Raw genomic sequence first — 11,382 nt, forward strand, 5'->3', positions numbered from 1 at the left:
CAGATAGGCATGCAAAATATGCATTTTCAATACAAAAAGATTATAAGGAATAAAAGGGACTTGAGAAGTCTCTATTACATCATAATCTTCTAAAAATCTATTAGCAAAGACTCAATTGGCAAGGTTCTTTTCAGTCTCTCGCTCGATCTCACCCTCTGAGAAGACGCCATTTGAAAGTCTATATGAAGGATTGTCTATCCAACTACTTTCCTAGCCTGACCCTCAGAATTAATCTTCCACAATCCAATCCCTCACCTTAGGGCCGCGACACTGAAAAGGCATTATAGTTGGGCTAGTTGCAGCCCTTAAAACTAAGCAGTATGCTTGCACCTTCGAATATGAAGAATCGAAAACTAGCGGGGAACCTCTGATGCTATATAATAACCGCTCAAAGGAAGCTATCACTACAAGATAGACCCATATGGCAAGGATCTAATGAGTAGAAAATGCGGGCCAACTTAGGAAGAAAGACCTGGATACTTTAACACCCGGATCATCATCAAGACTCGCCCTTCCTTCGGTAGGGTGAGTCACAGCACGAAGTTACCGTTAGCAGGTACAAGCCAACGTATCCCCATTATGCCTATAATCGTAAGATTACCAACCTATTAGTTGGTAATGTCCCATATCAAGCAGCCAACCACATCACTGTCGAATTATAAAAAAATATCATATTCATTTTCACTCTCTTACAGTATAAAAAGAGAAGGATTACGGAAGTAAAAGTATACTATTCTCTAATACTACTCAAGTTCTAAACAGTTCATTACATTCTTTCTATTTTTCAGTATACTCACTTGAGTGTCAGAGTAGCTATTGTGGGCACTCACCGTCTCACGTTCTCTTTCTTGTAAGACTAACCAATCACAACGCAGCTCCATTCTGACCGCGTCATCAATCGAATCTCTCCAACATTACTAATTCATTTTAAAATTAAAAATCAAAATTCTTTTATGTTAAATAAAAATTAATTAAATTAAATTTTTGGCGAAATTCTTGATTCGAAATAGTGAGAGATTAGGCCAGTTTCATGGATGTATAGCAAAATTTTGGTGTGGTGGGTGAGGCTAAATTTAGCCGGATGCATGGAAAAACCTTGACATTTTAGTCATCTTTGTGAGATCTTTAGCTCATAGGATAAAGCATAAAAGCTCATTTTAATCTCATTATCCTTATTAAAATAATTAATGTGGGTATATAATTTATTGTTCAAGAAGGAAATATTTATATTTTAGTGCCGCGTAAATTGATTCAAGATTTTTTTTTATTAACGACCAAATAAATTAATTTTGATATTTTTATTTAAATAAATCCACAACTTTACATGGTAAAACACGACTTATTACATTAAAATATTAATTTTTTAATAATAAAATATAATTTTTAAATATTATTTCTAATTAAAATAATACTAAATAAAATGAAAATAATATTTATTATAAATAATATTAAATCTATAGAAATTATATCTTACTGTTAAAAATTAATATTTTAATGTAAAAAAATCCTATTTTATCTTTAATGTAAAGTTGTGGGATTATTTAGCTTAAAAATATAAAGACAAATACAGACTTATTACTATAAAAAGTTGTGGGATTAGGTGTGCGGAAAATATTTTTAAAAGTGTTCAAAATTGTAAGTTAAAGAAAGAAATTAGGTATATGGATTTTTTTTTTTTAAAATGGGGATTAGGGAAGTAGAACTTGAGAGATTTTCAAATTTACTCAAATACACTTACCATTAATTTAAAACTGTAAGTGTATATAAAAAAAATTTTTAATCCGTAATTAGAGTAGGGTGTAAAAATTTTAATTTTTATTAAGATATATATATGTATATATTATCGAAATCAATAAGGTCACCGACTTGAACCCCTATCTCTCCTTTATCCACATTAATTTAGTCAATGCAGGGGATATATATAACATGTGTAATGTTTGGCAAATCCTATCCTTTCCTTTGGAAAAAAAGGAATCCTAATCCTTTCCCACCTTTCATAGTCAATGAAGTCGCTTATTAATGGTAGGAAATGAAATTATGGGAAGCTATTGCTATGTCATTATCTCTATCCATATCATATTCCCACACATGTTTTAAGTCATTACAAATTGCAGAAACATGTTTTAGACCAGCTAACTGGAAATAATCCTGTTGTCTGAGAATTGGAGACCATTTTTCAGGGTTCTTTTGGTCCAAATATAAGATAGTTATGTATCCAATTGCTTGAATGATTATGACAAAGCTAAAAGATTAATCCATTGGATTTAAGATTGTGTTTCAATTCTTTTTCAGCACAACTTTGTTCTTTTACACTCTTCAGGATGGATGGAAAGAAAGAGGGAGGAGTGGTAGCTTTGAAGACGGTTAAAAGGCTGATTTTTCTTTTAAATTGGTTAAAAAATTAAATTTGTCCATGAATTACAGAATGGAAATAAAAATATTAAATTTTATTTTTTTATTTAAATTTATTCTTAAATTATCATTAATACTTGTGAGGATTTATGAGTATGAGTTATATTTTTTAATTTTATTTAATTTTTTAATAATAATTTAAAAATAAAAATAAAATTTAATATTTTTTTATCCTACTATATAATTCTGAGGTAAAAGTTCTGAAAAGATTTAGGACGTGTAGACGGAGATTTGGAATTCTTCCCATTTAAACTAGTAGCAATAATAATGGTAATTAATCACTATCCTTCCACTATACATTTTTATCGTTAAAATTTTGGATTTTAGATAATAAAGTTAGATTTTTCAATTTATCATAATTATAATAAAAAATAAATTAAATCTAAAATATTAACACAATTATATTATAGTCCTTAGAGTTTTTAATTAATAAAATATTGGCCTCCTGTTAAGTATTATATTTAAAAGTAAATATATAATATATTTATAAAATAAAATAAATTTACATATTGTTACTTACGTATTTTGATAACCCTAAGTGAATTAAGTTTAATTGCGACGAAACGATTTAAGAGAATTGCGACAAAGAGTAGAGAGAATCTTGATCATGGTGGCGTTGGTAGGGTGATTCATAGGGTGAGCATTCGGTCGGTTCGGTTCAAAACTGAACCGAATCGAATAAATCGAAAGCTGAAATTTTAGTATTTATAAAAATTGAATCGGATTGATTTTAGTCAGAAATTAAATCGAATCGAATCAGTCTGATTCAGTTCGATTCGATTCGGTTTGATCGATTTCGATTTTTAATAATTTTTTAATTTTTTTACACTTTATTTTTAATATTTTAAAATTTAATTAAAATATTTTAATTTTAATATGATTTAATTTCTCTATATTATTGAAAAAATATATTATTATCACTAATCAGTTCGGTTCGGTTTTTTTAAATTTTTTTTATCAAAACCGAACCGAACCGAAATAACCGAAATTTCTGAAATTAAAAACCGAATCGAACCGAACCGAAATGTATAAAAAATCGAATCAAAATTTTAAATCAATTCGGTTCGGTCGATTTTTTCGATTTGAACCGAATACTGCTCACTCCTAGTGATTCATAACTATATGGAGCTAGATCGTAGACTATTATATTGATTGGGTGCAGTGTTATTATAGCTGAATTACAGGGTCTTATCTATAGTTTATCTTATATATAAAAGCTGGATTTTTATTGGGTGAAAGTGAATATGAATACTCAGTTGGCTTTAGATTTACCGTCTCATGAAGGATGTGGTATTTAGTTATTAGTTGAAGGGATTATTTTTACGGTATAAATTTCTTCAATTTACACCATGAAGTATTTGGTTATACCATTGTTATAGAAAAATAAATCGTGTGAATGATTATTTTGTAAATTTTGTAGACCCTCTATTAAAAAAGATTCTTATTTCTTATATTGGAATGGAGAAGAAATAAAATAGCTTAGATTGGTGCCCTTAACGAGGTAATATTTTCTAGTTTTTCAGGATGTTTTCCTCCAAAATGTGTATATATATATATATATATAAAGTCGATGATTTGATAAATAAAAGAGTTTCTTTTTTTTTTTTTTTTTGAAAAGAGATCCATAATTGTACCATACTTATAAAATGTGTATAAAATTTTTTTAAATTATAAAATAATTTACACTGTATACAGTAAAACTATCATCAACCATCCCGTTGTTTTTCAGAGAATCGATCAACACCTAAGACTACAAATCTTCTCCGTGTCATGCTGAGCTAACATGCAAGATTTCAAAACATGAAAACTAAAAGAGGATTACTGTAATGTGGGAGTATATATATATATATATATATATATTTTTTTTTATTTACAGTATTTATATAATATATATTTTTAATTGGCCAGCCTAACTGAAATTCATATGTACACCACTCTATTAAATAGCAATTCAATGGCTGATTCACATTTCAGCAGTCATTTTTCTTGGAAGAGTACATCATTAAGCAAGCCTAAAATTAAACCTTTTTAATTTATCATAATTATAGTTAAAAAGTATTAAATTAAATTTAAAATAATTAATGATAAATCATGATATATTTTAAAAATTTTATACTATTATTAATAATAGCCTTTTAATTTAAATTTTATATTAAAATTAAATATATTTTATATTTATCACATTTCATATTAAATATATTATATTAAATAAATATTTATTATAAATAAATTCTTATTAAATAAAATCACATATAAATAATATATATTAAAGTATTGTATTAAATGTTTATATTCAATATTATTAATTAAATGTATATTTTTTATATTTAAAAATTTTTACTTTAAATAATAATATTTTAAATAAAATAAAATATTATATATTTTAAATTATAATTTTTTTATATTTTAAGTTTTTATTAATAATTTATGATATCATATAAAAGTGAAATAGAAAATAAATAATAAAATTAAAAAAATAATATTATTGTAATAAATATATATATTTAAAGATTATTTTATCAATTAAATAGAACTTTAGAGATCATATTATAATTTACTATTAACTTTTCTAAATTCATGACTATTATAGTAGCAAATTGAAAAAATTTAATTTTATTATCTAAAATTTAAAGTATTGAATATAAATATAAATATAAATTTTCGTAAACATTTTAAATTTTACTGACCAACAGCCCTACTATTTAATAACAAATACGCCAATAAAGTGCAACCAATAATAATTTATTAATCCTTATGGATCACTCTATCAAGGGCAAGAGTGTACTATTGACTGAGGTGTCATGAGTAGAATGGTAAATACAAATACAATAACAAGAATTACAAAAATTTGAGGAGAAATAGCATATTCCAGCATACCAATCCTACAAAAGTACCTGGTAAAATGACAATTTTCTGCCTCCTATGGCATCCAAAATGTACATTTGATAAGCAGGAATGAAAAGGTGCCCATCAAATAGCATCACAAAGTTGCACCTCCGCAATTTTAAGCTTGGGAAGCCATTGTATCAACCTATGGTCCGAGGAAAATCCCTCCTAAGCAGCAACAGCAACCTTTTCTTGTTGCTTAACACCTGACTTTTTAGGCTTTGGATCAACTTTCATTTCTGGTTTCTCAATTCCTTGAATATCAGTTATTCTCAGCTTAGTCAGTTCCTGAAAAGCAGCATTGCATAGGACAATGGTTTAAGAGAAACAAAAACTAACAATGGGTCAATAGAAACAAAAATCTAACATACTTGGATTTAAAAAATTACAACTGTTTAGATAAATGATCCATGGCTTACCTGGCGATGTCCTTTGGTTCGGCGATAATTCTTTCTTCTCTTCTTCTTGAAGATAATTACTTTTGCATCTAATGCCTGTGAGAAGTAGAAGGAAATACAGTAATTAAGGTTCATATGCATAACCTAGTAAACAAAACAACACACTGACTGCCGAGACCAATAAAATTTTTGTTAATTAAAAATTTGGCCAAAATAATATCACAGTTCAAAAGCAGATGATGGTTAAATTAATCTGTCCTCAAAATGTATGCGACATTCAAGACAAAAATTCCAAGTTAGTTCAACAATAGTGAAAACTGCTCCACTTAACGCTACCAAGTAACGAATGAACTGCATCACCTAACAATCTTGTTTCCACAACTTCAGCATCGGATCATGTTCAAGTTCAAGCACATGCTATAGTAAAATCAGGAAGCAGTTAATGTCTAAAAGATAGTGTTTTGACAAATTAGAAATAAGAATGCCCCAATAGTTGAAGCTTCTTAACACTACACCAAATTAACAAATCCAATTGCATAGTCCAATAAATAACCATGCCTTCATCTGAAGCATATTTAAGTGATCATCTGTTTCTGTGTTCACCCTTAATCCATAACAAGCACCTTCAACAGGGGCTTTCATTGGTGTCAGAAATCACATTATACAACCAACCTCAATCAGCTCACTTTCAAATCTTGTGTTTCCTAATATATTCGTCCATCTATCTGATCAGTTTGGCTTCTTCCATTTTCAACTTCCATCAATCCACCAAATACTTCCCACTAAGACAAATTATGAGACAGCAATTTATTGTCCACGTAAATAGAGTGTTATAGGTTATAGGAAGTAAATATGTTAATATAGAAAGTAAATATTGATAGATGAATCAGTTGTTTAATATTTGGATTGTATAATCATGGACTTGATTTTCCTTACTGTTTAGATGTTGTCTCTCATGTATAAATAGGTTGTAATCTCTATTGTAAAATACAATAATAAAATATTATCTTTTTACATTGTATCAGAGTCTCATTAGAGATTTAAATTTTTTTGGAGACTTAGAGCTCCTATTCTTTTGTGTTATCCATTTAGGGTAATATTCGTCTCTCACCGTCCACCTAAAGTCGCCTTGCAGCCCCTTATCAGATTTATGGTTCGTTTGCCGTTTGGGTGGAAGCGTTTTTTGATACTGTTCATTTGGGTTATCCATAGTAACATTTGGAGGCTCAGGGTTTTATTCATTTGGGTTGTTCATTTGGATTACCAATAGAGGGTAACACTTGGAAACTTAGGACTCCGTTCATTTGGTTTATCCATAAAGAGTAACATTTGAAGACTTAGAGCTCTGTTCATTTGGGTTACTCATAAAGGGTAACATCTGGAGACTTAAACTCTGTTCATCGGGATTACCCATATAACATTTGGAGACTTAGAACTCTGTTCATTTGAGTTATCCATAAAGAGTAACATTTGGAGATTTAAGACTCTTTTTATCAGGATTACTCATAAAGGGTAACATTTAGAGACTTATGGTTCGTTTGCCGTTTGAGTGGAAGCGTTTTTTGATACTATTCATTTGGGTTATCCATAGTAACATTTGGAGGCTCAGGGCTTTATTCATTTGGGTTGTTCATTTGGATTACCAATAGAGGGTAACACTTGAAGACTTAGGACTCCGTTCATTTGGTTTATCCATAAAGAGTAACATTTGAAGACTTAGAGCTCTGTTCATTTGGGTTACTCATAAAGGGTAACATCTGGAGACTTAAACTCTGTTCATCGGGATTACCCATATAACATTTGGAGACTTAGAACTCTGTTCATTTGAGTTATCCATAAAGAGTAACATTTGGAGATTTAAGACTCTTTTTATCGGGATTACTCATAAAGGGTAACATTTAGAGACTTAGGGTTCTGAGAATTTGGGTTACCCATAAAGGGTAACATTTGGAGACATCAGGCACTGTTCATCGCATATTGTTCACGGGAACTATTCATGACTACTGTTCACGAGTTACTGTTCACGGGTTCTATTCTTCTGATCCTTTGTTTATTTTGATTGTTTTGGGTTGGTTGTTCTTATGACCTAAATTGATTATATATATAACAAGTTGGACATGATTAACATTTATGCTCCAACTTGAGGGGGAGCGTTATAGGTTATAGGAAGTAAATATGTTAATATAGAAAGTAAATATTGATAGATGAATCAGTTGCTTAATCTTAGGATTGTATAATCATGTACTTGATTTTTTTTCTTGTTTAGATACTGTCTCTTATGTATAAATAGATTGTAATCTCTATTGTGAAATACAATAATAAAATATTATCTTTTTACAGAGAGGAAATGGGTGGGAGTTAGGCCTGTAACATTTATGTTGACTTGTAAAAAATTACCATATAGAACTGATAGTCTTATTCTACCTATTTAACTGATAGTTTGTCTTAGAAAATAAAATGGGATGAATCCAAGCAAAGAACAGAACAAAATGAAAACAATACAAAATCAGGTAATGCTAAAGCTGAAAAAAATGCAACAAATAGAAACAATGAACCAAAAGAACTTGAAAGATTTGGAAACAGACAGCCAAACAGAAAAGGGAAGAACTCAATATTTGGTTTATCCCCCTTATCAACTTCTCCACAACATCAACCATTCAAGTCTTTCGTTTCTACCATAAATTCCACATCGAACAGAAAGCTACCACATGCCATGCAAGATTGAATTGTATTTCTCTTTGTTTCTCACTTTATCCCGACTAATAAAATATAAGAAGTGAGAATGAAAAAGAAAAAGTAGCACAGTTTTTTCTGTTGGGAAAAAAAAAAACAAGGGTCACAAAATAAGGAACTTTCACATCACCCATGAAGCTAGATTCATCAGATACCTGTTCTTTTTTTTTCTCAGCGGAGGTCTTCAGAAAGGTTTCACTAGAGACCATTTCCACACATCATCTCATTCAATTAATATTTTCCCATGAAGCTTCAAGAAATTTAACATATAGCTTTATTAACTTGTTTCTCTCTCATTCATAACTTTGCAGGAAATATTTACCATCAAAACATAAAGAAATTGATCAAATTCATTCAATTGGATACATGAATGGTCTAACGAGTTGCACTTTCAAAAATCCATAAGCATGTGAGTTAATGCAGATTTTTGTGCATACACGTATGAGAGTGACAAACAAAGAGGGATTAGGTCTGCCACACTTACATGCTCCTCAACCACTGCATGAACAGCTGCATCTGGCAATGTAGGCCTTCCAACAATTGTTTGAGTGCTTGATCCCAATAAGAGAACCTTGTTCAAAATCAACTGCAATAGAAAAACCATGTAGCATCAACTAAATTCAGGTTGTTGGTATTATTGTCTAAAATAAGTCCTTTTTATTCTTCTTTTTTAAAAAAAAAAAAAAAACTATAGACAAATATTCCAGATAACTATCTGAAAATTACATAAATGACATCAAGGATAACCTCATCAATGTCAATTTTAGCCCTCAAAAAGATGCCTTCATTCTTCTATTGAAGCAAGGTACAGAGATTCAGAGAAAAGCAAGCATAACAAGCCAGTGAGAGTAACAAACTTAAGTTCATTTTGTGCATATATGAGAACAAATATGGGACTACAGAATTGTACTCGTCATAGCATCTGAACTTATTTCATATTGCTTAGCCATCTCCTTTAATCTCAAGGCATGAAGATAGAATAAATATCAATTTCCACTGTTAGGATTAGCTGCATGTCTGCTTCACTTACATGAGAATCCAGAAGTTTTGTGGAACTAGTTACACAAAAACTCAAGCCAAAGAAGATTTGTTTCCAAGCATACTACCACTCATCATCTCAACTTAGCCTCACAAACTGTCGATCTGAGTTCCTACTAACTCAGACCCAGATTTTGGACTGCATTTAAACATAAGTGTGATAAGTGTCCTGTCCACTATACACCAAGATGTTGCTTCATCAACATAATATCCTCCAATCTTCAAGTCATCTAAACATACTAATTTTCGCGCAAGTAGTTTCTGTTCGCACTAAGGAGGTTTTCTTCAAGCTGTTCCTAGTAAGAATCAACCGAATTCTCATGAATGCATCATACATAACATATTATTTTTGTCTATCCGCTTAGACTCTTAGCATTTTGGAAAAATTATCAAACCTTATGTTTGGATGGAAAATTAGAAGTGTGGACTAGGATTTGATAAAGCGCAGTTTTTGTTCAACAAGAGGCAATAAACGAGTCTAAAAAACTCCCAAGATACCAAGCACCAATGCAGGAGAATTAACAAGCACAAATGGAACTCACCTTGTCATTTACTTCGCAGAATTTCAATTTCTCGGTGAAAATGCAATCCCCATTGCTCACCTTGAATTGATGTGAACCAATCTACATAATGATAATAATTAAAAAGAAACAAAAAAGAGATGAGAAAACTCAACATGATCTCAACATCTAAAGAAGACCCGAGAAGGCGAGACAAGGAATGGCATCAAATCAAATGAACCTGAACAACAGCGAAAACAGGCTCATATGGTTTAAAGCCAAGGTCGGACTTCTGGAGTGGTCCAACTACTTTGTAGCCAATTGCGGCAGCCTCCGCTTCCTTCTCCTCCTCCGAATACTCTCTCTTCAAATCAGAACTCATTTCCTCCTCTCCATCGCTCTCCTCTCCCTCTGTCTCTTCATCTTCCTCATCGTTTTCTCTTGTATCACGAGAATCCGACGATAAATAGCGGGGATGATGGTGAGACCAGATGGAACCCCAGGTGGAGTCCGCGTTGGAAAAAATGTGAGAGGATCTGGCGATGAGGAGAGCTTTGACAGAATTAGGATTGGTGAAAGGAGGTGAAACCGTGAAAGATTGATGCAGTGTGATAGGGCTTGAAGAGAGGAGCGCTGTGGCTTGACGGCTTAGGGTGTGGAGACACCGTCTCTGCGCCATGGCTGCCGGTGGTGGTGGTTGATGTGGGTGTGAATACTGAATAACTGAGCTCAACTAGTGCAGGGCTTTACATTAGGGTTTAGCAAGGCCTGGCCTATTGAATAAAATTATAGAGTTACTTTTTGTTGTAATTATATTTATTTTTTAATTAAATTTTAATATTTTAATGTTGTTTATATAGTTAAAAAATAATTGGTAATTTTTTGATAATTATTTATTTTATTAATTTTTTGAAGAGATAGAGAAATGAAAGTTAATTATATATTTTTAATCACTTAATTAGATCAAATTAAATAATTAAATATTAAATTTATATATTATTAATTTTTAAATTTTATTCTAAATATTATTATAATTTATAAAAATGATGAATTAGTATTATATTTTAAAGTTAAAAAATAATTTAAAAAAATAATTTAAAAAATAATTTTATTATTTTTAATTTTTAAATCAAATCGTATTAAATATTATTTTAAATTATTTTTTAATACTTTATATTCTTTTAAACATTTAATCAAATTAAACTAAATCTGAATTCATATATTACTATTTTTTTTAAATTTACTCTAAATATTAATATAATTTATAAAAAGTATTAAAAGAATAATTTAAAAAAATATTTTAAAAAAATATTTTATTATTTTTAATATATTTAAACTAAATTATATTAAATATTATTTTAAATTATTTTTAATACTTCATAACTAATATATTTAATAAGATTATTTTTTTAAGG

The 11,382-nt window shown here is 29.8% G+C and overlaps 1 protein-coding gene across 1 annotated transcript; it reads right to left on the reverse strand.

Annotated features, from left to right (window-relative positions):
* Positions 1-5,138: 5,138 nt before the first annotated feature.
* LOC110602893 (50S ribosomal protein L21, mitochondrial) lies at positions 5,139-10,730 on the reverse strand. Its single transcript, XM_021740476.2, has 5 exons — positions 10,209-10,730; positions 10,010-10,090; positions 8,914-9,015; positions 5,718-5,792; positions 5,139-5,586 (listed from the first exon to the last, which is right to left on the reverse strand). The coding sequence occupies exons 1-5, from the start codon at positions 10,644-10,646 to the stop codon at positions 5,467-5,469; spliced, it is 816 nt and encodes a 271-aa protein (XP_021596168.1). The 5' UTR covers positions 10,647-10,730; the 3' UTR covers positions 5,139-5,466.
* Positions 10,731-11,382: the final 652 nt, after the last annotated feature.

Source organism: Manihot esculenta, chromosome 16, assembly GCF_001659605.2.
Source record: "Manihot esculenta cultivar AM560-2 chromosome 16, M.esculenta_v8, whole genome shotgun sequence".
Lineage (NCBI taxonomy): Eukaryota > Viridiplantae > Streptophyta > Magnoliopsida > Malpighiales > Euphorbiaceae > Manihot > Manihot esculenta.

What these genes read in the sequence shown, in the direction of transcription:
- LOC110602893 (XM_021740476.2), bottom strand. Translation starts at nt 10,646, where the DNA reads ATGGCGCAGAGACGGTGTCTCCACACCCTAAGCCGTCAAGCCACAGCG. An exon ending in ATGCAGTGGTTGAGGAGCAT is followed by an intron (nt 5,793 to 8,913) that starts GTAAGTGTGGCA and finishes TACTTCTCACAG; the next exon opens with GCATTAGATGCAAAAGTAAT. An exon ending in GAACCAAAGGACATCGCCAG is followed by an intron (nt 5,587 to 5,717) that starts GTAAGCCATGGA and finishes GCTGCTTTTCAG; the next exon opens with GAACTGACTAAGCTGAGAAT.